The 26,704-nt window shown below is 46.8% G+C and overlaps 1 protein-coding gene and 1 pseudogene across 1 annotated transcript in view; one reads left to right on the top strand and one right to left on the bottom strand.

The window, feature by feature from the left end:
* LOC147096430 (E3 ubiquitin-protein ligase TRIM39-like) overlaps positions 1-1,639 on the bottom strand; it is a 41,750-nt pseudogene extending 40,111 nt beyond the window's left edge.
* Positions 1,640-6,399: 4,760 nt separating this feature from the next.
* Positions 6,400-26,704, top strand: part of LOC147096429 (zinc-binding protein A33-like) — a 34,591-nt gene continuing 14,286 nt past the window's right edge. The window contains exons 1-5 of the mRNA XM_085975191.1: positions 6,400-6,971; positions 7,069-7,164; positions 7,993-8,226; positions 11,566-11,588; positions 11,691-11,800. Of these exons, the coding sequence (XP_085831317.1) occupies positions 6,549-6,971; positions 7,069-7,164; positions 7,993-8,226; positions 11,566-11,588; positions 11,691-11,800 (886 nt within the window). The 5' untranslated portion in view covers positions 6,400-6,548. The remainder of the gene's footprint in view (positions 6,972-7,068; positions 7,165-7,992; positions 8,227-11,565; positions 11,589-11,690; positions 11,801-26,704) is intronic.

Here is a 26,704-nt window from a genome sequence, read left to right as displayed (position 1 = left end):
TCAGCCATGATCTCATTGAATGGTGGAGCAGGCTTGAGGGGCTGAATGGCCTAATCCTGTTCCTATCTTCTATGTTTCTATGTTAAGACTCATCCCCCCCAACCCCCGCCCCGACCCAAGTAACCGCGCTTTGTGTATGAGACTGCGAATCGAGTCTGGCCAACCTTTCAGGAGGTGGTGTGCCCATGAGAGAAGAGGGCAGGAAGCACAGCCTAGATCGACTGTAGAGTCAATGAATGGAAGTGGGAAACCCTTCCACCCACAGCATCTCCGGGGCAATTTGTAGTCTTAACTGTTGCCTCGCTTGAAATCAACTAACCTAGCACAGACCACGCCTAGAAATCGGCCACTGACAGAGGCGCAAAACAGGAGAAATCTCATTTGCCGAGCGGTCTACCGTACTACAGGCATTTAGTTCCATTGAGCCTATTAACAGACGACCCATGTGAAACCGCCTGTTTTGCGTTCCTATCCATGTCCAATTTCACCCGCCCCCACACCCCGGCTTTGCTGCTCAATATGGCCAATTTCACATTTACGAAGCTAGCAACTGGGGAGCTCAGATTCAGTGTTGTTTGAAAAGGCATATGCTTAGCTCTCTGCAGTTCCTCGGAGTCCACATCACAGAAGACCTCTCCTGGTCCCTCAATACCTCCTCTCTGGTGAAGAAGGCCCAGCAGCGCCTATATTTCCTAAGGAGGCTGAAGGGATGTAACCTGTCACCCCTGATCCTCTCTAACTTTGATCCTCTCTAACTTTTACCGCTGCACAATAGAGAGCATCCTGACGAACTGTATCACAGTATGGTATGGCAGCTGTAGCTACTATGACCGGAAAGCCCTGCAGCGGGTAGTCAAAACTGCCCAACGCATTACCGGCACCCGGCTACCGACCATGGAGCACATATACCAGAAACACTGTTTACGGAGGTCACGGTCCATCATCAAAGACCCTAACCACCCCAGCCACAGTCTGTTCGCCCTCCTGCCATCTGGGAGACGCTACAGATGCATTCGCACCCGTACGACCAGATTTAGGAACAGCTTCTTTCCCAGGGCTGTCATCCTACTGAACTCCACAAATAAACTCTAAAGCCTGCACATCTGCCAATGCACTTTATTATGGTTATGTTTATGTTAATGTATTACAAGCCAAATGTATGTTGAATGTTTAAATGTCTTAATCTAAATGTACACTCTCGGGAGCCGCAAGCCTACATTTCGTTGTACTGCACTTGTGCACTAACAATGACAATAAAAGTTGATTTGATTTGATTTTGACATGTACTCTGAAAGAGGTTGGCTCATTGAGCCAGTTAGCTTGTTGAGAGAGTTCAGGGTCGACATAAAGTAACAAGAGTGTCACCGTGAACCGCATATTTCAGATTCCCATTACGTGCTAGAACAGTTACTTAGAAATTCACAAGGACAGTTAAGGGAAATGACAACTTTCACTTGACCTCAGATTGGAAACCATGTTTCAATAGAGTTGGAGAAAACACGCAGTCAGCAAATGGAAAACAGAGCTGTGATTTAGAATTAAATTTGAATTGTACAGAACAAGTTCATTTACCTCCTGGGTATTCACAGAAAGTTCCATAGATTTCTTGTACAGTAACTTCACTGCGATGTTTCAACATGCTTTTCTTAAAATCGAGTAACCTTCAAAGTAGTCAATTTCCCTGAAACAAATACTTGATATAATAAGCACATCTAATTCGTGTTAAAACAAGTAGCGAACAAACTCCGCCAACGTGCCAAATAAAAAGAGAGAAGGAAACAGCGAACGCTGGACATTTAAATCAAACAAGAAACACTGGAGATACCCAGAAGACATGTCAGCACTTTGCATACAGAAAGACAGGTTAATCGTTGGGGTGTACAATCTTGCAGTGTCACTTACTGAAGCGATCAATCAATGACCTAAGTGGAAATGTGGCAGCGTCGGTTTAAAGGTGGTTGAGGGGTACAGAGTAAAGGGTTAGTCCCACTGGGCTGTGCTGTATTTGGAGACTTGTGCACCAGTCGCTGAAGGTAAGCATGCAGGTGCAGCAGGCGGTTAAGAAGGCAAATGGTATGTTGGCCTTCGTAGCGAGAGGGTTTGAGTACAGGAACAAGGATGTCTTGCTGCAGTTGTACAGGGCCTTGGTGAGACCACATCTTGAGTATTGTGTGCAGTTTTGGTCACCTTATCTGAGGAAGGATGTTCTTGCCATGGAAGGAGTTCAGCGAAGAGTCACCAGGCTGATACCTGGGATGGCAGGAATGACGTATGAGGAGAGATTGGGTCGATTGGGCTTATACTAGCTGGAGTTTAGAAGAATGAGAGGGGATCTCATTGAAACTTATAAAATTCTGACAGGACTGGACAGACTAGATGCAGGAAGGATGTTCCCGATGGTCGGGGAGTCCAGAACCAGGGGTCTAAGGATAAGGGGTAAGCCATTTAGGACAGAAATGAGGAGGAATTTCTTCACCCAGAGAGTGGTGAACCTGTGGAATTCTCTACCACAGAAGGCAGTAGAGGCCAATTCATTAAATATATTCAAGAAGGAGTTGGATATATTTCTTAAGGCTAAAGGGATCAAGGGGTATGGGGAGAAAGCAGGGACAGGGTACTGAATTTGGATGATGAGCCATGATCTCATTGAATGGCGGAGCAGGCTCGAGGGGCCGAATGGCCTACTTCTGCTCCTATCTTCTATGAGAAGGGGAAGAAGTCACTGCTGGGTCCATTTTTGCTCTCGATATATGTAGGTGATTGAGACTTGGGTGTAATCGAAACTCCGATGTTTACAACATAGAAGGAGACCATTCGGGCCAGCTCCTGTCTGGAACAATCGAAACCCAATCCCATTGCCTAACTTTTCCTCAATTAACAGACCACTGAAAAGTAAAGGAGTTAAGAAAACAATGAGGGGGCTGGTTAAAAAATAACCTTCGGACGACACAGGCACATGAGTGGGATAGAGAGACGAATGGCAGATGCAATTTAATGGGGAGATGTGTGAAGTGATAAAGTTTGGGAAGAAAACCGAGCAATGTATGCATACACTCAATGGCAAGATGTAGACACGTGTACATAAAGAAACAGACCTGGAGGTTCAAGTACATAATTAGTTGAAAGTGTGAATTCAGATGGCTAAAACCATTAAAAAAGCTAATCGCATTTTAGGTTTTATAAATAGGGTTGTATAATTTAAAAACAAAGAGGCACTTGTACGAGGCACTACAGCTAAAGTAGTGTGTGCAGTTTTCGGTATCCCATTATAGAAAAGACATTATAGCCATAGAGAGTGTACAGCCTGGATTCACCAGGTTAGCTAACCAGTTCAAAGGAAAGGCTTGAGCTACTGGGACTATTTCCCCGGAAGCAGGGAAGGCTGATGGAGATTTAATGGAGTTTATTTCCTAAATGAAGGATTTGAAATTGTGAATAGAGAACCCCCATTTCCTCAGGCTGCTGATTCAAAGACTTGGTTGCTCAATTTAACATTCTCACGGATGTTAACAGGAATGCCTTCACTCAGAGAGTTGCTAAACCATGGAACCCTTTGCCCGAGTGATTGGCTGAGGCAGAGACCATTGCATCGTGAAGGGGCAACTGGACAAAGTCTGAGGCACTGGAAGATACCGGGCTATTGGGAGAGGGCACTGGGAATAAAAGCGACCTTCTCCAGCAAGGAGCCAACACAGATCTGATCAGTAGAATGGCACCTCTCTGTGCTGGTCTAACGGAGGGTTCAAGCTACTTATGCTTCTTTCCTTAAAGCAACTCATTTACATTTAATTTCAACAGGTAAAGATGCTGGGATTATTCTCCTCAGAGCAGAGAAGGTTAAGGGGAGATTTAATAAAGGCATTCAAAATCATGAAGGGTTTTGCTAGAGTAAATAAGGAAACGCTCTTTCCACTGGCATAGAAACATAGAAGATAGGAGCAGGAGTAGGCCATTCGGCCCCTCGAGCCTGCTCCGCCATTCAATGAGATCACGGCTGATCATCCAAATTCAGTACCCTGTCCCTGCCTTCTCCCCATATCCCTTGATCCCTTTAGCCTTAAGAAATATATCCAACTCCTTCTTGAATATATTTAATGAATTGGCCTCTACTGTCTTCTGTGGTAGAGAATTCCACAGGTTCACCACTCTCTGGGTGAAGAAATTCCTCCTCATCTCTGTCCTAAATGGCTTACCCCTTATCTTTAGACTGTGACCCCTGGTTCTGGACTCCCCGACCATCGGGAACATCCTTCCTGCATCTAGTCTGTCTAGTCCTGTTAGAATTTTATAAGTTTCAATGAGATCCCCTCTCATTCTTCCAAACTCCAGCGAGTACAAGCCCAATCGACCCAATCTCCCCTCATACGTCATTCCTGCCATCCCAGGTATCAGCCTGGTGAATCTTCGCTGCACTCCTTCCATGGCAAGAACATCCTTCCTCAGATAAGGTGACCAAAACTGCACACAATACTCAAGATGTGGTCTCACCAAGGCCCTGTACAACTGCAGCAAGACATCCTTGTCGCTGTACTCAAACCCTCTCGCTACGAAGGCCAACATACCATTTGCCTTCTTAACTGCCTGCTGCACCTGCATGCTTACCTTCAGCGACTGGTGCACAAGGACACCCAGGTCTCGTTGCACTTCCCCTTCTCCCAATCTATTGCCATTCAGATAATAATCTGCCTTCTTGTTTTTGACACCAAAGTGGATAACCTCGCATTTATCCACGTTACACTGCATCTGCCATGCTTCTGCCCAATCACCCAACCTGTCCAAATCATACTGGAGTTTCTCGGCATCCTCCTCACAGCACACACACCCACCCAGCTTTGTGTCATCTGCAGGAGAAGCGGTAACCAGAAGAGACAGATTTAAGGTAATTGGCAAAAGAACCAGAGCGGAGATGAGAATTTTTTATTTTTACTCTGCGACTTATGATGATCTGGAATGCGCTGCCTGAAAGGGCGGTGGAAGCAGATTCAATATTAACTTTCACAAAGGGAATTGGGTAAATCCTTGAAGAAAATTGTCAGGCTAGAGGGACGAGCAGGGGTGTTGGTCTATCTGGACAGCTCTTTCAAAGAGCCGTCACAGGCAAGATGGACCAACTGGCCTCCTTCTGTGCTGTAAGATTCTACCATTCTATAAAATGGTATCAAATTGAAAAGGAAGGCATACAATGTTGCCAAGATTGGTGGGAGGCCAGAGGATTGGAAAATTTTTAAAAACCAGCAAAGGATGACTAAAAAATAATAGAGGTGAATTATGCGAGTAAACTGGCAAGAAATATTAAAACAGCTAGTAAGAGCTTCTACAGGTATATAAAAAGGAAGAGAGTAGCTAAAGTAAACGTTGGTCCCTTAGAGGATGAGACTGGGGAATTAATAATGGGGAACGGGGAAATGGCAGAGACCCTGAACAAATATTTTGTATCTGTCTTCACAGTAGAAGACACTAACAACATCCCAATAATGGATAATCAAGGGGCCACAGGGAGGGGGGAACTAAAGACAATCACTATCACTAAGGAAAAAGTACTTGGTAAATAAATGGGACTAAAAGATGACAAGTCCCCTGGACCAGATGGCCTGCATCCCAGGGTCTTAAAAGAAGTGGCTGCAGAGATAGTGGATGCATTGGTTACAATATACCAAAATTCCCTGGTGGGGCAGGGGTGAGGGCAGAAGTGCGGGAGATAGAACGGACACGGTCGAGGGCCATGTCAACCACGGTAGAGGGGATTCCTCGGTTGAGGAAAAAGGAAGACATATACCAGAAACGCTGTTTACGGAGGTCACGGACCATCATCAAAGACCCTATCCACCCCAGCCACAGTTCTGTTTGCCCCCCTGCCATCTGGGAGACGCTACAGATGCATTCGCACCCGAACGACCAGATTTAGGAACAGCTTCTTTCCCAGGGCTGTCATCCTACTGAACTCCACAAATAAACTCTAAAGCCTGCACATCTGCCAATGCACTTTATTATGTTTATGTTAATGTATTACAAGCCAAATGAATGTTGAATGTTTAAATGTCTTAATCTAAATGTACACTCTCGGGAGCCGCAAGCCTACATTTCGCTGTACTGCACTTGTGCACTAACAATGACAATAAAGTTCATTATTATCATGATTATGATTATGGGGAAGGTGGCATCGTCAGAGCAGATGCGGCGGAGACGGAGAAACTGGGAGAATGGAATAGAGTCCTTACAGGAGACGGGGTGGGAGGAAGTGTAGTCCAGGTAGCTATATGTATCGGCTATATGTATCGCTACGCCCCGTGATACTGGCATTGGCGAGACTATTTTCATTCCATATATAGACAGAAGGAAAGTCGCTGGTTGCTTAAGGAATAACAACTGTTGTATTCTCTCCACACACTAGGGACAGCCGCGCGATAAAGTGCAATTCTTGCCCTGGCAATCACATTGAGAGCCACAAGCCACAATCCACTCCGATACCGCCAAGGGGAACTGCGGAGGTAGAGTTGCACAGCAACAGTGGAAGTGGCTGCAGCTGGGAGCAGGAATCGTTGACGCCGATGATGGCTTCGGGGCATTCCACCCTGCGTTTGGAAGATGAATTGAACTGTCCCCTTTGCCATCAGCTCTTCGCCGATCCAGTTATACTGGACTGCGGCCACGATTTCTGCCGGGATTGCATCACCCAGCACTGGGACAATGCGACCAAAGCCCTCTGTCCGGAATGTGGCCAGGTCTTTCCGGACAGAACCTTTAAGTCCAACCGAGCCTTAGGAAAACTGGTTAAAAAGACCCGAAATGTCCCTCTCAGCCCCAAAGTGAGGGGGAACAAACCTTATTGCGAGGAGCACCAGGAAGAGCTGAAGCTGTTCTGTGAGACCGACAAGAAACTGATCTGTGTGATGTGTCTGGACAGGAGAGACGGACGGAGCCACAAAGCCCACAACTTCATGCTGATTAACGAAGCGGTTGAGATCTACAAGGTGAGGCGGCAACGCGCGAACTTTGGGGCAGGGGTTGACTTTTAGGTTGCATCACTTAAAACATAAAATCCGCTCTGACTTTCGACTTCAATTACAGGGCAAAATGAAGATGAGCCTCAATTCGCTGAAGCAGAAGAAATCCTATTACCAAGAGTTCGAACTTAAACAACAGGAAAAAATCACAGAAATCAAGGTAACTTCTCACTTGTCGAGTCGCTTGACTCTGGGTCGGTTTAAACATAGAAACATAGAAGATAGGAGCAGGAGTAGGCCATTCGGCCCCTCGAGCCCGCTCCGCCATTCAATGCGATCATGGCTGATCATCCAAACTCAGTACCCTGTCCCTGCTTTCTCCCCATATCCCTTGATCCCTTTAGCCTTAAGAAATATATCCAACTCCTTCTTGAATACATTTAATGAATTGGCCTCCACCGCCCTCTGTGGCAGAGAATTCCACAGGTTCACCACTCTCTGGGTGAAGAAATTCCTCCTCATCTCTGTCCTAAATGGCTTACCCCTTATCCTTAGACTGTGACCCCTGGTTCTGGACTCCCCCGACCATCGGGAACATCCTTCCTGCATCTAGTCTGTCTAGTCCTGTTAGAAACATAGAAACATAGAAGATAGGAGCAGGAGTAGGCCATTCGGCCCCTTGAGCCTGCTCCGCCATTCAATGCGATCATGGCTGATCATCTAAATTCAGTACCCTGTCCCTGCTTTCTCCCCATACCCCTTGATCCCTTTAGCCTTAAGAAATATATCCAACTCCTTCTTGAATACATTTAATGAATTGGCCTCAACTGCCTTCTGTGGTAGAGAATTCCACAGGTTCACCACTCTCTGGGTGAAGAAATTCCTCCTCATCTCTGTCCTAAATGGCTTACCCCTTATCCTTAGACTGTGACCCCTGGTTCTGGACTCCCCGACCATCGGGAACATCCTTCCTGCATCTAGTCTGTCCAGTCCTTAAGGTCGGATCCTTTGAATTGGGTGACATTGAGCATTGTTTTGTGTTTTGTAGGACCAGTCGAACAAATTGCAGACCCACATCACATCCCAGTTTTCCAAAATGCGCAGCGTCCTTGACGAAAAGCAACACAATTTATTTGCCGACCTCACCTCGCAGGAAACCGACGTTTTAAGCCGGATGGAGACCAACCTTCGAAAAATTCAAGACAATTTAAATCGCACTCAGCAAATGCTCGCAAGCGTGCAGAAACGATTAGACCATCAAGACGTGTACTCCATGTTGAAGGTGAGCCGATTGCTTCGGCCTGTTTTACGGCCAGTTATTCGCCAGCAACCCCAGGGATACCATTGCCCACAGCGGGGCCGCTAACTCCACCGGATTTCTTCTGGTCTCTCGCCACAACTTCGGCAGACCGGAAGAACCCGGGCGGAATTTCCAGGCTAACTTCTTTACTTTTGTAAAGGCGATTAAATCCGTTCATTATAAGACACAAGGCAAATGCAAAGTAACGTTCTTAGCATGTGAAGAAGAAACAGGTTTTTTTTTTAATTTGGAGAAATTTGTGGATTTGGGCAGGTTGGGTGATTGGGCAGAAACATGGCAGATGCAGTATAACGTGGATAAATGTGAGGTTATCCACTTTGGTGGCAAAAACAGGAAGGTAGATTATTATCTGAACATAGATTGGGAGAAGGGGAAGTGCAACGAGACCTGGGTGTCCTTGCGCACCAGTCGCTGAAGGTAAGCATGCAGGTGCAGCAGGCGGTTAAGAAGGCAAATGGTATGTTGGCCTTCGTAGCGAGAGGGTTCGAGTACAGGAACAAGGAAGTCTTGCTGCAGTTGTACAGGGCCTTGGTGAGACTGCACCTTGAGTATTGTGTGCAGTTTTGGTCGCCTTATCTGAGGAAGGATGTTCTTGCCATGAAGGGAGTGCAGTGAAGATTCACCAGACTGATACCTGGGATGGCAGGAATGACGTATGAAGAGAGATTGAGTCGATTGGGCTTATACTCGCTGGAGTTTAGAAGAATGAGAGGGGATCTCATTGAAACTTATAAAATTCTAACAGGACTAGACAGACTAGATGCAGGAAGGATGTTCCCGATGGCAGGGGAGTCCAGAACCAGGGGTCACAGTCTAAGGATAAGGGGTAAGCCATTTAGGACTGAGATGAGGAGGAATTTCTTCACCCAGAGAGTGGTGGGCCTGTGGAATTCTCTACCATAAAAGGCAGTAGAGGCCAATTCATTAAATATATTCAAGAAGGAGTTGGATATATTTCTTAAGGCTAAAGGGATCAAGAGATATGGGGAGAAGGCAGGGACAGGGTACTGAATTTGGATGATCAGCCATGATCACACTGAATGGCGGAGTAGGCTCGAGGGGCCGAATGGCCTACTCCTGCTCCTATCTTCTATGTTTCTGTGTTAAACATGTGGGGGGGGTGGGGGTAGACAAGGACAGGGACACACAGCAAGCAGTTCACATTTAAGGACGGTAAGACGACACGCCCGATATTCAGTTCTACGTGCAACTGAATATCGGGCGTGTCGTATAACGGCCGGCAAGTGTGATCCCGCTTGTTGTGTGTCAATTCCAGCCCCACGCTGCACCTACACAATAGGTTAGTCAGAATCTGGAAGAGAGCTGAAAGTTAGTCGGTTCTACCCAACCGCCTAAACTGGGGAAAAAGCAACACGCCTATCTTTTCCACTTACAAATGCTGACGGCTCTGTTGAATCGTTCCGAGAATTGTCTGCATCCATTTCTTTTCTGTCCGCTGGCTTTATTCCTTATTGTGCTTGTGGTTGTGGGAATGATGCTATCACTCATTGCAAGTCTGATCTCGTCCCAACCTCTGCGGGATATCTCAATGCGTAGACACTGTTACAACTCACGTGGGAACACCCTGGCATTTAGTTTTTAAATGGAGCAGTAATTCCTCCCCAAACGTGTGAGTACGGAAGGGGTACCCACGCGTCTGGCCGGAGGAAATGCCGGTTTTCAGCATGCACAGCGCATGCACTGAAAAACGGCATTTCCTCTCCTCTAACCCAAGAGGTGAAGAGGCTAGCACGTGCGCTGTAGGGGGCAGCGCGTGCATCTTGGATTTCCTCTGTTTTGGGGGATTTGTGCATGTGTAAAGGCCTCCGGTCTTTACGCTTGTAAAAAGCACACGTAAGTATTTATTTTTACAGGTAAGTGGTGTTTTAGTGCAAATTAGAATTTTTTTTTCCACAGTTTTATTATTTTAAAGAATCTACAATAAGGTAAGTTTAGTTTTAGACCCTTTTTATTAAAAATTTATTTTTTTCAAAAAAAAAATTATTGTTTAAATTTTTTTTTAAACTTATTTATACTTAATTTAATGATTGGGATGTTTTTTTAAAATTTTATTTAAAGTTTAAGTAGTGTTTTGGGGTGCAGTACTTCTCATGAGTTTGACAGTTCTTACTTTCAAACTTATGAATGAAGTTTCCCCTCCCCTGATTGGCTGAACAGTGCTCACTTGATCCCAGCCGGCACATCGCACTAACTACGCCGCTGGGTCAGGTTAGCACAGCGCGCCGACATCAGAACCGGGCCACTGACAGGAAATCCACTGCGGGCCAGGTTTCAGATGTCGGCGCGCCAGGTGAGCGCACATCGGGGGCTTGCACGCGCGGCAAGCCCCCGACACCAAGTTCTGGGCCATTGTTTAGAATCTGTGCATAGAACCATAGAAAGTTACAGCACAGAAGGAGGCCATTCGGCCCATCGTGTCTGTGCCAGCCCACAAAGAGCTCTCCAGCCTAATCCCACTTTCCAGCTCTTGCTCCCTAACCTTGTAGGTTACGGCACTTCAGGTGCATATCCAAGTACTTTTTAAATGTGGTGAGAGTTTCTGCCTCTCCCACCCTTTCAGGCAGTGAGTTCCAGGCCCCCACCACCCTCAGTGAAAACATTTCCCCTCAAATCCCCTCTAAACCTCTGACCAATTACTTTAAATCTGTACCCTCTGGTTATCGACCCCTCTGCTAAGGGAAATAGATCCTTCCTCTCCACTCTATCTAGGCCCCTCATAATTTTATACACCTCAATCAAGTCTCCCCCTCAGCCTCCTCTGTTCCAAAGAAAACAACCCCAGCTTCGACAAACAATTATGATTCCCCTTTAATGCAGCACGCCATCAAGTTAGTTCCATTTCTACAGGCTTTTGAATGTGTGTGCAAGGTAAAGTGGGCGTGGGAATGATTGCGACTTTTTTTTTAGAGTGGGACTGAGTTTGGGCCAGTGTGTAGGGACAGAAACAAATAAGATTTTACATACCGATCTTTCAAAATATCTGGGCTTTTTAAATGAGATTAGCGAGTATTTGCCATTTTTCTATCGACTTCGATGCTCGAATGTGCTGTACGGTTGTGTGTTCTTCTGATGAAGGGTCCCAGACCTGAAACGTTAACTCTGTTTCCCTCTCCACGGATGCTGCCTGGCCTGCTGAGTATTTCCAGCATTTTCTGTTGTTATTTCCGATTTCCAGCATCCGCAGTATTTTGCTATTATATTAGTGTGTGTTCTTCAGTCTGTTGTAACTCTTTACCCATTTTCTGTGAGCTCAAATTCCATTTTTTTGTTTGGTTTTAGGACCCTCCGCTCGATGACAAGAGGTATGAAACCTTCTTCACAGAAACGCAACATAGAATAATTAAGTAACACATTTAAATGCTTGTTTTCATGTTATAATAATTGTTTTATATTTACATCATTAGTGAAGACGATTATCAACCTACAATAGCAGAAGGCAATCTGCCTGTCGGAATATTCCAAGGACCCGTCCAATATAGAGTTTGGAAACAAGTAATAGACATAATAAATCCTGGTAAGGAAGTCTTTTTATACCCAAAGGATCCTGAGTAAGTATAATCATCTGAGCAATATGAGACACTAAACTTTCAACATGCTTTGAAATTCCGTAGGCCTACCACCAGTCTCCCACCCTAACATCCGCGGGAAACCAGCTGAAACCCCCAGACAAACGGCATAAAGGGTCGAAAACTGTCATTTTGGCCGTTTCTCTTGGGTTTATGCCAGTCTGACACTGAAGCTACAGTGGGAGGCACTTGGTGAGCTCAGGACCAGAATGTTCAGACTTTAATTTTTAATTGGCACATGTCGAAATGAAAGGTCGAGACCAATAGTGCAGAGAGCCACTTACATTGTAAAGAGTGGCCCAGAAATTCGGGTCGGGAGCTTCCCGCGGGTGCAAGCCCCCGACCTGCACTTACCTAGCGCGCCGGCCGTTGAGCTGTGGGCCCGCGTGGAATTCCCATCCTGGGCCTCCTCCAACTGCCGGCACGCAGTGCTTGCGTATCCCAGGGGCGCAGTTAGTTCGATGCGTCCCCTGGGATCACGTGGGCCATGGGGAGCCAATCGGAGCAGGGAATGCTCCATTCATAAGTTTGACAGGAAGAGCTGTCAAGACTTAGAAATACTGCGGGCCCCAAAAATCACGAAATATTCAAATAAATTTTTTTTTAAATCGCATTTTTAAAATAAGCTATAAATTACATGAAATAACTATTTTAAACAATAATTTAAATTTTTGAAAAAAATAATTTTATTTTCTAACGGGGCTACAAATAAACTTACCTTGCTTTAAAGTATTTAAAAATAATAAACCTGTGGAAAAAATGTTTTAATTTTAATTAATTCACCACTTACCTTGTAAAAAGCAGGCCTTACGCCTGCTTTTTAAATGTGTAAATTCTGGAGACTTACCCTCCCGGGAAAACCTGCAAAAAAAAACGAAGTTCGATGCGCACGCGCAGCCTCTCCTGCGCGCGCGTTCGATCTCTGAACCCTTTCTGAACGGAAGTGCCGGTTTCCTGCACATCCGCAGTGCATGCAGGAACCCAGCACTTCCATTGGGCTTACGGGTGAGTACCCCGTGCGGACTCACCCGTGGAGACCTGAAGTTCGAGAGAAGAGCAGGTAACTTAAGAAGTAATGGCTAGAAGCCATCAACCTTGAGATTTTAACCGCCTCGCTGTAGAAGGAAAGGGAGACGAGTGAATGTATAAAATAGGGGGTGAGGGAATTTCTCCTCAGATGTGGCCTGGCTGGGTTGCAGATTGAAAGCAGATTCCTTTGATACACTGTGACACAAATGGAATGACTACAATGTGCTGAAGATGTTGCTTCTTGCCTTCGAGGCTCAAAGCACATGCCACAGTTCTGGGGCAGCCTTTTCTTTTTAACTTTGCAGTGAAGACAAGGGTGATGATTGTCTGCTAGGTAGTTTCTTAAATCAGCGTTGTCTTTTAAAATTTGATTTACCAGCGTAACCTTAGCATAGACCATGTAATGCATTACACAAAAAGTTAATCGCAATAAATTGTCCCGAAAAGCCATTTGGAGGCAAGCCTTCTGTCAACAATATCATAGTGGGGCGATTTCCCATGATTGTTATTTTTATCACATTGTTGAACACTGGAAGAACAGATGCGGTTATGATCATCTGTAATTCTAACTGTAGGCAGGGTAAGTGTAATGAAGCAAGTTCAGTTTGCTCATCTATGAGAATAAATGTATGTTTCTTCCTAGATTGGACAAACGAACCACTTCGTGATTTACCTGTTCCTCTCTCCTATTCTTTTCAAACTTGATAATGTTCTGAGCCCTGGAGCTTTACTCTTGACCCCAGATTCTCTATACAAAGACATGCGTGAAAATCGTTATCTTGTACGATCATTTTTATAGGTTTGAATTCGTTAATCATTAGATGGTAGGACACTGAGAAGTGTAGAGGAACAAAGGGACTTTGGAGTGCAGGTCCACAGATCCCTGAAGGTAGCAGGACAGGGAGATAAGGTGGTTAAGAAGGCGTACGGGATACTTGCCTTTATTAGCTGAGGCATAGAATATAAGAGCAGGGAGGTTATTCTTGAATTGTATAAAACACTAGTTAGGCCTCAGCTAGAGTACTGCGTGCAGTTCTGGTCACCACATTACAGGAAGGATGTGATTGCACTAGAGAGGGTGCAGAGGAGATTTACGAGGATGTTGCCTGGGCTGGGGAATTTTAGCTATGAGGAAAGATTGGATAGGCTGTGTTTGTTTTCTTTGGAACAGAGGAGGCTGAGGGGAGACCTAATTGAGGTGTATAAAATTATGAGGGGCCTAGATAGAGTGGAGAGGGAGGACCTCTTTCCCTTAGCAGAGGGGTCAAAAACCAGGGGGCACAGATTTAAAGTAATTGGTTGGAGATTTAGAGCAGATTTGAGGGGAAATTTCTTCACCCAGAGGGTGGTGGGGGTCTGGAACTCACTGCCTGAAAGGGTGGGAGAGGCAGGAACCCTCACCACATTTAAAAACTACTTGGATGTGCGCTTGAAGTGCCGTAACCTAAAGGGCTACGGACCAAGAGCTGGGAAGTGGGATTAAGCTGGATAGCTCCTTGTCGGCCGGCGTCGACACGATGGGCCGAAATGGCCTCCTTCCGTGCTGTAACTTTCTATGATTCGATGCACAAGTGGTCACTGTCGTTATGCTAGGCCACATTCGTGAAGATTGTACAACATGCAAGCGTTTGCTTGGTGTGAGTTCCAATTTCAGCTCCGTGCACCTGGAATTTCCTACAAGGGTTCTTCCAATGTATTGCGGAAACTTCGACGAAATATCTGTTAGAACTCTGGAGAAATCGTTTGTGTGGTTTCACAGGCGTTCGTGCCTGACATGAATCTAGTCATTCATGTGGAAATGACTTATGAAATGATACTGGGCGGCCTGCTGGTGGCGCTGTCCAGGGAGAGTATCAATACTCGGGCATGGGCCCAGCTTGCTCAGGACATTCTTTAACAGGAACTAGTGAAGGACACAACTAGATCTCCATGTTGAAAAACAGTTGATTAAAGCCTTGTTTAATACTCAGACTAAGTGCCTAGTTGTTTTCTTACGTCAGCGCCGATCTTTAATTTAAATTTTAACCCCTCCTCCCTCCCTCGCCCTGAGTGGGGGACTTACTCACTATTCTCCGCTCCACTCTGACCGACTGCAATTTTAAATTGCAGGTGCCAAGGAAAACTGTCCTAAGCTGGCGATGTGCTCCTTAAATATGCAGATCAGGCCCCAGTGACGTTCTCGGGCTCGGGCTGTGATTTTAGTCCAAGGCCTGAGCAGGGTAGCAGTGGTGGTTTCTCTGCCAGGCAAAGCCTGCCAGGATCCAAGTCAAGGAGCCGAAGAGGCTCAGCAAGCTAAGTTTATATTCATAGAAACATAGAAACATCGAAGACAGGAGCAGGAGTAGGCCATTCGGCCCTTCGAGCCTGCTCCACCATTCAATGCGATCATGGCTGATCATCCAAATTCAGTACCCTGCCCCTGCCTTCTCCCCATATCCCTTGATCCCTTTAGCCTTAAGAAATATATCTAACACCTTCTTGAATATATTTAATGAACTGGCCTCCACCGCCCTCTGTGGCAGAGAATTCCACAGGTTCACCACTCTCTGGGTGAAGAAATTCCTCCTCATTTCAGTCCTAAATGGCTTACCCCTTATCCTTAGACTATGACCCCTGGTTCTGGACTCCCCCGGCCATCATAAACATCCTTCCTGCATCTAGTCTGTCCAGGCCTGAGAGAATTTTATAGGTTTCGATGAGATCCCCTCTCAATCTTCTAAACGCCAGTGAGTATAATCCCAATCGACACAATCTCTCCTCATACGTCATTCCTGCCATCCCAGGTATCAGCCTGGTGAATCTTCGCTGCACTCCTTCCATGGCAAGAACGTCCTTCCTCAGGTAAGGCGACCAAAACTGCACACAATACTCAAGGTGCGGTCTCACCAAGGCCCCGTACAGCTGTAGCAAGACATCCTTGTTCCTGTACTCGAACCCTCTTGCTACGAAGGCCAACATACCATTTGCCTTCTTAACCGCCTGCTACACCTGCATGCTTACCTTCAGCGACTGGTGCACAAGGACACCCAGGTCTCGTTGCACTTCCCCTTCTCCCAATCTATTGCCATTCAAATAATAATCTGCCTTCCTGTTTTTGCCACCAAAGTGGATAACCTCACATTTATCCACATTATAGTGCATTTGCCATGTTTCTGCCCAATCACCCAATCTGTTCATTTTATTCTGTTTCCTTGTGGGTCCGGAGGACCATTCCTGCTCCTCCAGGCCCAGAAGGAAACATTGGGCATCCTTTGCCCTGGGCTTCCACCACCCTCGATCGAGATTCCCCCCTCACCAGGGCTTACCCGAGTGCCGGGGGGACCAGGTCCCCAGTGGCGGCCTCCTGCCACATGAATTTCTGCTCCTGCCCACAGGCCATGCAATGGTTCCTGTTCGGGATCAGGCAGGAGTCCGAGTCTGATATGGACATGAGGTCCTTGAGATAAAACCTCTGGGCCGCAGCATGTGTGTTTGTCACTGGCCCCCCCCCCCGCCCCCCCCACCCCGCAATCAACAATCCAGCACAAGTTAAAGTATTTGTGTGGTGGGCTCTTTGAACCTTATTTGTTCTGCTGTAATGAATTGATCATTGGGAAAAAATAATGAAAAATAACAGCCTGAAGCATCAGTTTCTTATTTCTGGTTTGAAATTAAGAAAGCAAATGGTATGTTGGCCTTTATTACAAGAGGATTTGAGTATAAGAGTAAAGACGACTTACTGCAATTATATAGGGCCCTGGTGAGACCACACCTGGAGTATTGTGTACAGTTTTGGTCTCCTTACCTAAGGAAAGATATACTTGTCATAGAGGGCGTGCAACGAAGGTTCACCAGACTGGTTCCTGGGATGGGGGGATTGTCCTATGAGGACAGATTGAGTAGACTGGGCCTATATTCTCTAGAGTTTAGAAGAATGAGAGGTGATCTCATTGAAACATATAAAATTCTTACAGGGCTGACAGGGTAGATGCAGGGAGGATGTTCCTGGCTCGGGAGTCTAGGACCAGGGGTCACAGTCTCAGAATAAGGGGTCGGCTGAGATGTGGAGAAATATGTTCACTCAGAGGGTGGTGAATCTTTGGAATTCTCTCCCCCGGAGGGCTGTGGAGGCTCAGTCGTTGAGTATATTCAAGACAGAGATCGATAGATTTTTGAATATTAAGGGAATCAAGGGATATGAGGATAGTGCAGGAAAGTGGAGATGAGGTAGAAGATCAGCCATGATCTTATTAAATGACGGAGCAGGCTCGAAGGGCCGAATGGCCTACTTATGTTTTTATTATATTCTTAAATTGTGGCCTTGAAATTCCAAGAGGATTGTCCCTGTTCCAATCGTAGCCTCAACGGGAGACCCCTGGGAAAGGGAAACCAGCTTTAAAAAGGCCTTAAGCCTGCCTCATGCCGATGTTCTGGGAGATCCAGATTATTGTACTTTTCTATTTTATTCGCAGCCACAGAGAAGGAACGGTGAGAACAAATCATCTCTCCTAAAATGACTTTATTACCAGCAGGGTTAAGCAGTAATACTCATTCTGCCACTCTTCCGCTCCCTCGGGGTAAATTTAAGTTTGGGCGATGGTGCAATCAGGCGATATCGAATTAAATGCCAGCAGGCACAACATCCAATTCTCCTTTCTGTTGACGTTAATGAGCGTTTAATTTGATGGGCCAGAAATTCGGGTCGGGGGCTTCCTGCGGGTGCAAGCCCCCGACCTGCACCCGCAGGAAGCCCCCGACTGAGGAGGAGGAATTCCTGGAATGTTTTCGGGACGGTTATCTGGACCAATATGTCGAGGAGCCGACTCGAGATCAGGCCATTTTAGACTGGGTATTGTGCAATGAGAAGGGACTTATCACCAATCTTCTTGTACGAGGCCCCTTGGGTCAGAGCGATCATAATATGATCGAGCTCTCAGTCGAGATGGAGAGTGAGGAAATTGAATCAGAGACTAAGGTCCAGAACTTAAATAAAGGGAATTACGAGGGTATGAGACGGGAATTGGGTAAGATTGATTGGGTGGTGTTTCTGGGGGGATTGACAGTGGATAGACAATGGCAAGCATTCAAAGATAGAATGGAAGAATTCCAGAACATGTTTATACCGGTTTGGCATAAAAATAAACCTAAAAAGGTGACTCAACCGTGGATAACGAGGGAAATTAGGGACAGCATAAAATCAAAAAAAAGGGCATATCAACTGGCAAAAAAAGCACCAGACCGGAAGATTGGGGGCAGTACAGGATACAGCAGAAGAGGACAAAGGGATTAATCAGGAAGGGGAAAATAGAATACGAAAGTAAACTTGCAGCAAAAATAAAGACAGACTGCAAAAGCTTTTATCGGTATATCAGGAGGAAAAGACTGGTAAAATCCCAAGTCGGTCCCCTGCAGTCCGATTCGGGAGAATATATAATGGAGAATAAGGAAATGGCAGACCAATTAAACTCATACTTTGGTTCTGTATTCACAAAGGAGGACACAAATAACCTCCCAGGAATATCGGCAAACATAGGGACTAATGAGAGGGAGGAGCTGACAGAAATTAGTATCTCTAGGGATATGGTGTTGGGTAAGTTGAGGGGACTGAAGGCCGACAAATCCCCGGGGCCTGATAAACTACATCCTAGGGTACTTAAGGAGGTGGCCCTGGAGATAGCAGATGCTCTAAGGATCATCTTCCGGAACTCCATTGACTCGGGAACAGTACCCGTGGATTGGAGGGTAGCTAATGTTACCCCAATATTTAAAAAGGGGGGTAGAGAGAAAGCAGGGAATTATAGACCAGTAAGCCTTACATCGGTTGTGGGCAAAATGCTAGAGTCCATTATTAAGGATAAAATAGCGGAGCACTTGACAAATGGGGAAAGGATCGGACAGAGTCAACATGGATTTACAAAGGGTAAATCGTGTTTGACTAATCTGCTGGAATTTTTTGAGGAAGTAACTGGTAAAATAGATGGGGGAGAGCCAGTGGATGTGGTGTACCTTGACTTCCAGAAAGCCTTCGATAAGGTTCCACACAAAAGATTGTCATGCAAAATTAAGGCTCATGGGATTGGGGGCAAAGTATTAACGTGGATAGAGAACTGGCTGGCGGATAGAAAACAGAGAGTTGGAATAAACGGCTCGTTTTCAGAGTGGCAGGCAGTGACCAGCGGGGTGCCGCAAGGATCTGTCCTGGGACCCCAGCTGTTCACAATATATATAAATGATCTGGATCAGGGAATTGGATGCAATATTTCCAAATTCGCTGACGACACTAAACTAGGAGGAGGGGTGGGCTCTGATGAGGATGTCAGGAGGCTACAGTGCGATTTGGACAGGTTGGGGGAATGGGCGGATACGTGGCAGATGCACTATAATGTGGATAAATGCGAGGTTATCCACTTTGGGGGTAAAAACAGGAGGGTAGATTATTATCTAAATGGCAATAGATTGGGAGATGGGGAAGTGCAGAGGGACCTGGGTGTTCTTGTGCACCAGTCACTGAAGGAGAGCATGCAGGTGCAACAGGCGATTAAGAAGGCAAATGGTATGTTGGCCTTCATATCAAGGGGGTTCGAGTATAGGAATAGGGATACCTTACTACAGCTGTACAAGGTGCTGGTGAGACCGCATCTGGAGTATTGTGTACAGTTTTGGTCGCCCCATCTGCGGAAGGATGTTCTTGCCATGGAAAGAGTGCAACGGCGATTCACCAGGCTGATACCTGGAATGGCGGGAATGACCTACGAAGAGAGATTAAATAGTTTGGGCTTGTACTCACTGGAGTTTAGAAGATTGAGAGGGGATCTCATCGAAACATATAAAATTATGGCAGGCCTGGACAGGCTGAATTCAGAGAGAATGTTTCCAATGGCCAGGGAGCACAGAACCAGGGGCCACAGTCTAAAAATAGCGGGCAAATCATTTAAAACAGAGATGAGGAAGAATTTCTTCACTCAAAGAGTGGTGAGCCTGTGGAATTCCCTGCCACAGAGGGCTGTGAAGGCTAATTCAATAAATATTTTCAAGAGAGAATTGGATATATTTCTGAAGGCTAAGGGGATTAAGGGTTACGGAGAAAAGGCGGGGACGGGGTACTGAACTGGTAAGATCAGCTATGATCTCAGACGAAGATCAGCCATGATCTCATTGAATGGCGGAGCAGGCTCGAAGGGCCGAATGGCCTACTCCTGTTCCTATCTCTATGCAACCACTTACCTAGCGGGCCGGCCATTGAGCTGTGGGCCCGCGTGGGATTCCGATCCTGGGCTTCCTCTAACTGCCGGCGCGCAGTGCTTGCGTATCCCAGGGGCGCAGTTAGTTCGAAGCGTCCCCTGGGATCACGTGGGCCATGGAGAGCCAATCGTAGCAGGGAATGCTTCATTCATAGATTTGACAGGAAGAAATAAAGATCGGCCCCAAAACATCACTAAAACTTCAAATAATTTTTTTTTAAATCACATTTTTAAAATAACTATAAATTACATAAAATAACTATTTTAAACAATAATTTAAATTTAAAAAAAATGAATTACAGTTTTTAACGGGGCTAAAAATAAACTTACCTTTCTTTAAAGTATTTAAAAATAATAAACCTGTGGAAAAAATGATTAAATTTTACTTAATTCACCACTTACCTTGTTAAAAGCAGGACTTGCGACTGCTTTTTAAAAGCGTAGCTCCTGGAGACTTACCTTCCCGGAGAAACCTGTAAAAAAAAAAATCGGAAGTTCCAGGCGTACGCGCTGCCTCTCCGGCGCACGCGTTCGACCTGTGAACCCCTTCCTTCAAGGGAACGGAAGTTACGGTTTCCCGCGCATGCGCAGTGCATGCACAAAACCGGCACTTTTGTTGGGCCTACGTATGAGTACCCAGCGCGTAGTCACCCATGGGGACCCAAATTTCTGGCCTGATATTGCCCATTTTATACCAGGCGGGAAACCCACAGGATCGGGTGGATATTTTACAGTCCGCCCAATATTGGTCTCAATTTACTCAAATGTTGAGTAAAATCGGAAGGAGTGTAAAACTCGCGCTTCACGTGATCTTGTCAGCTTCCTGATGGGCGGGTTAATTAAAGTTCTCCCCTTTGTGACTGTTACCCAGCTAGCTTCCCTTCATCCCAATCTATTTTTTTCTCTCTTGCTCTGTGTTTGAACTCTTCTTTCCCAGCTCCGTCAGCTGTAGTTACTATCACTTTTTATCTTTTTTCCTCTATCTTATACCAATGGAACAGGATATCGGGCGGGGCGTGTAACGAGCGCCCCATGCAATAACGCTCATTTTGCGCTACTGACCAAGGCGAATTTCTACCTCTTTTTCTGGGGGGGGAGAGAGAGAGAGCAGAAGGGAACTAATCAGAATTCCCGCTCCTACCCATTACCCAGTGACTTCCCCAGTGCACGTTTATGGACTGTGCTGGGTTTGGTTGTTTAGTTCCAAGCAGCAGGAAAGTCACTGGCTTGGTTCACACATGAAGAATGGCCTCTTCAGTGAAGCAGCGGATGCCATCAGCCACTCCCTGGTTTTAGCAGAGTTGTCAAAAAAACTGGCGAAAATGGCAAAGATCGATTGGAAACTATACTAAGCAGGAAAATGGTACCAATATGTTTTTTTTTTAAGTTGGAAGTCTTGGAAATTTGCAATTAAAATGGAAAATGCTGCAAATGCACGACAGTATTTGAAAAGAGAAATGATAGATCAGTGTTTTGGATACAGACCATTTCCCATAACTGGAATGTGGAAGATAAGCATCCCCTTCATAGGACTGAACAACATGGACATTGGAGGGGACAATAGGTAAAAGTCAATAGTCAGATTTCCAATAGTTATCACAAAGAGGCAGTTAAAATGGGTGGCATAAGTGCTATCGGGTTAGAAAATTGCACTAGTCGGCTAAAAAAACAACCTATTGAGCTAAAAATTGAGTAGCGCCCCATTGGGGCACTAACTTCGCCGGGGCGCTAAAAGTAGTGCCCCGGAAAAATTAGCGTTCCCCGCGCCGGAAATTGAGTTGTTGCGCCCCAAGAGGGAAGCGGGGCGCTACTGGAAGCGCCCTGCATCCCTCTTGGGGCACTGTGAGTCAATATTGCGGCGTTATGTGCCGCAGCACCACACGCTGCGGCACGTCGCGCCGCGGTATTGCAGGCCTTCACAGAAATCACAGAAACTCCACAGTGCAGATAGAGGCCATTTCTGCCCATCGAGCCTGCACCGACACATATCCCACCCGATCCCCATAACCCCTGCACCAACACATATCCCACCCTATCACCGTAACCCCACGTATTTAATCCCCCTAACACTAAGGGTCAATTTATCATAGCCAATCAACCTAACCCGCACATCTTTGGACTGTGGGAGGAAACCGGAGCACCCGGAGGAAACCCACGCAAACACGGGGAGAATGTGCAAACTCCACACAGACAGTCACCCGAGGCCGGATTCGAACCCGGGTCCCTGGCGCTGTGAGGCAACAGTGCTAACCACTATGCCACCGTGCCTTCCTCCCCTTCTTAAAGGGGAGGGGCCTTGCGCAGCGTGGCCTGGGGCCCAGCTGGGCCCCCGGGGATCGGGAGTGCAGGCAAAAGAGCCCGGCACTCAAGAGAAGTGCCGGGCTCTTGGAGCGCAGCCGGCACTCCGCGGCGGGGGTTGGGGGGGGGTCGTTTCAGGAGGTCTGGGACGGGAGCGCAGGCAGGTGCTGGCAGGCGGCCAGCAACAAAAATGGCCGCCCCGCACCTCGCCTTTAAATTGCGCCTCCCCGGCCGCAGGTACACCCCCCTGACCCCGTCGGACATAGCGTCCGGCGGTAAGTCAGGGGGCGCTCCCGAAGACTGTGAGCGGGGCGCTGTGCACGCCAATGATGTCATCACCAGCGGCGCAGCACTACCGGTTAGCGCCACCACTAACCTCCCGCTGAATTTTGCGGGAGGCACGGGCAGTGCCGCGCCCAGGCGCTAGTTGGTTTGCGTCCCGTTAGCGCCCTCTTAAGGCACTAACGGGAGGTGCAACCAACTGAATTTTTCCCCCATTGAGTTAAGTTGGCCTTTGGCGGTAGCAGAAAATGGACGATAGCGAATCGGCCGCCCGTTTCTCACCCTGCTCGATTTTCTTTTCCATTGACTTCCAGTCGCTGTCGCCCATTTTGCGCTATGGCCTGTGGCCAGTTTCGCCCTTGGTGTCTGAGTCAGACAGCGAAATGTACAGGGAAGGTGAAAAGGACATGAACACAGCTCCAAAAAATGGAAGATAATGTAGTGAAACGTGCACGGGAGAAACGGGCAGGAAAATTGCAGAGAGTCGGGTCTGAATTTGCTAGGATAAATTGCGAATCAGAAGGCTGTGTAGTGCCATTGGGGAAATACTGTTCATGAAGTTTGCATTGAGGTTGGTTGGGATTATGTTGGAAGGAAAAGCCAATTGGGTTCCACAGGAGGCGCCTGTAGTCATCAGTGGCCATTTTCAGTTTGAGCGTTAGCGTCGGTTTCCGACCCGCCGCACGTTATTCATCCAACCTGATTTTCCTTTTCATTGAGATACATTTTTAATTTCCCACTGGGTCGTGAATCTGGGGTTACCAAGTCGCTGCCTGTTACAGAAACTGCCCGATTATCATTTTGCTTGAAACTACTGAAAAGGGAAACCCAGCGGTTTCTATTCCGGGGCATCAGTTTTACGACCATGCAGGCAATTGAAAATCTACCCCATTGATTTAATTGAAAGGAAAAAGAGCTCGGGTGTATAAGGGCTGGTCGACCCATCACCGCTGATTTTCTGCTGGCGCAAGCTGAGATTTTCCCCTCCAATCTGCAATTCATGCCCGTATAATGGAGGGAACAGTACCATGACCGGGCAATGCAATATATTAGACTGGACGGCGTAAAGGTAAATTGCTGTTTGCCACTTGATACTGGTGTGGGAAGAGCTGATTGGACGGGATTCTGAAAAGTGCCAGGACTAACGGAGGACAGGGCTCATGGAATAGTGAAGAGGGCCATAATGGTAAAATTCAACTTCAGCAGGGGCACAAGATGGGCGATAGTAGTTCGGCCAGCCGTTCTACACAAAGTCAATGGACAGAGAAATTGGGATAACAGGCGGCCGAACTGCTACCAGCCATTTTGCGCCCTCGCTGAAGTTGTATTTCACCCTCCGCTGGTCCAGCCCAGTGAGGAAAGCCCCTGGAAGAAGTGCTTGAAAGTGGCACTTTTCATCTCTCTCTGGTGTTCTGAGAACCCCGTTCACAGGCTATTAAACCCGGGAATCCCCTCTTCCATTGGAACTAGGAACTGTGATTCGTGATGTTTACCTGTTGTTCTCACCTCCTCAGTTACATTTGATCAGTCTTAGAGGGGTTCACTTATCTTCGAGCTTCCCGTCTCTAACCAAAACTTTAACCTATCTTTTTTTCTTTTCAGACGCGGAAGGACCTGCTGGGCTGAATTCTCCTCCCGGTGGCAGGTTAGCGGCTGGGTGGGGCCAGCACCCGGCCACATAACTCCACCCACTAACCTGCTGAACTTTGATCCCAAGGGCCTCATTAACCTTGCAGGGTGATGAGGGAACGCTCGTTTCCACCCTCATTGGAGCTACTGCTGCAGGGGCGGAATGAAATTGGTCGTTGCTGCAGCCTTTTAAAGGGCTGCAGCTGGTTGAAGGGGCAGGTCACTTCCTGACCGACAGGAAGTGCAACTGCAAGGATCTATTGAAAGGATGGTGGCATTCGGGAGGGGCGGAGTGTCGTCAGCAGGACAGGCTGCCAGATTCTCGAAAGCATCTGTTCAAGTGTTGCCGCTTGGGATGTTCTTGCCATGGAGGGAGTGCAGCGAAGATTCACCAGGCTGATACCTGGGATGGCAGGAATGACATATGAGGAGAGATTGGGTCGATTGGGCTTGTACTCGCTGGCGTTTAGAAGAATGGGAGGGGATCTCATTGAAACTTATAAAATTCTAACAGGACTAGACAGACTAGATGCAGGAAGGATGTTCACGATGGCGGGGGAGTCCAGAACCAGGGGTCACAGTCTAAGCATAAGGGGTAAGCCATTTAGGACAGAGATGAGGAGGAATTTCTTCACCCAGAGATTGGTGAACCTGTGGAATTCTCTACCAAAGAAGGCAGTAGAGGCCAATTCATTAAATATATTCAAGAAAGAGTTGGATATATTTCTTAAGGCTAAAGGGATCAAGGGATATGGGGAGAAGGCAGGAACAGGGTACTGAATTTGGATGATCAGCCATGATCTCATTGAATGGTGGAGCAGGCTCGAGGGGCCGAATGGCCTACTCCTGCTCCTATCTTCTATGTTTCTATCTCGGGCAGGAAGCCTAAGAAGAGAGTGCTTGTGGCTGCTTAGCAGGAAGTTGCAGGAACTTTCATGGATGTAATTTTAACCCAACCTTCCTGGCGATAAACTGACGATGTCGGATCAACCGCCGGTTTAACAATTGATTTCAATGGCGAGTAAAATCTGGTGAGGTGTAAAACTGCTATTCACAATATCTATTAATGATCTAGACGAGGGAACTAGATGTAATATCTCCAAGTTTGCAGATGACACAAAGCTGGGTGGGCGTGTGTGCTGTGAGGAGGATGCCGAGAAACTCCAGTATGATTTGGACAGGTTGGGTGATTGGCAGATGCATGGCAGCTGCAGTATAATGTGGATAAATGCGAGGTTATCCACTTTGGTGGCAAAAACAGGAAAGCAGATTATTATCTGAACGGCAATAGATTGGGAGAAGGGGAAGTGCAACGAGACCTGGGTGTCCTTGTGCACCAGTTGCTGAAGGTAAGCATGCAGGTGCGGCAGGCGGTTAAGAAGGTAAATGGTATGTTGGCCTTCGTAGCGAGAGGGTTTGCGTACAGGAACAAGGATGTCTTGCTGCAGTTGTACAGGGCCTTGGTGAGACCACACCTTGAGTATTGTGTGCAGTTTTGGTCACCTTATCTGAGGAAGGATGTTCTTGCCATGGAGGGAGTGCAGCGAAGATTCACCAGCCTGATACCTGGGATGGCAGGAATGACGTATGAGGAGAGATTAGGTCGATTGGGCTTATACGTACTGGAGTTTAGAAGAATGAGAGGGGATCTCATTGAAACGTATAAAATTCTAACAGGCCTAGACAGACTAGATGCAGGAAGGATGTTCCCGATGGCCGGGGAGTCCAGAACCAGGGGTCACAGTCTAAGGATAAGGGGTAAGCAATTTAGGACAGAGATGAGGAGGAATTTCTTCACCCAGAGAGTGGTGAACCTGTGGAATTCTCTACCACAGAGGGCAGTTGAGGCCAATTCATTAAATATATTCAAGAAGGAGTTGGATATATTTCTCAAGGCTAAAGGGATCAAGGAATATGGGGAGAAAGCAGGAACAGAGTCCTTTCTTTGGAAGTAGCAGCTGATGGACGGCTCCTCGGTCACTTGGGACGCCACCCAAGTTGTTTTTCCTTATCTATGAGCCCACAGCTACGTTCCGGTACTCACACAAACTCCACACTGGCGCTCTTCCATTGGGATCACTGGATAGCAAACAGCTGTGGGGACCCTAACCCTAACCCACCTCCATAGCCCAGTGGTATCAAAGCTAATCGCAGCATCCCAAAATGAGCTAACGACATAGATTCGGATATCCAGCCTGGGACTGCATGATTAATATCACACAGGACAACATATTTACTCACTGAGCCATCGAAAAATCTCTAACATGTTAAAATGGAACCAATTTGCTAATGCAGGTACAGTTGACTAACAAAAGGACTTGGAGATCAAGAACTTTCAACCTCATCGGGGTTGGAGAACAGGCGGTTTCGGAGCGCCGCACCATTACATCAACA

The sequence above is a fragment of the Somniosus microcephalus genome, unplaced genomic scaffold, assembly GCF_052327205.1.
Source record: "Somniosus microcephalus isolate GS21.2 unplaced genomic scaffold, FLI_Smic_1.0 unresolved_chr1, whole genome shotgun sequence".
NCBI classification, from domain to species: Eukaryota; Metazoa; Chordata; class Chondrichthyes; order Squaliformes; family Somniosidae; genus Somniosus; species Somniosus microcephalus.
Note: the sequence above shows the minus strand (reverse complement) of the source record. Positions and strands in the feature narration are given on the sequence as shown.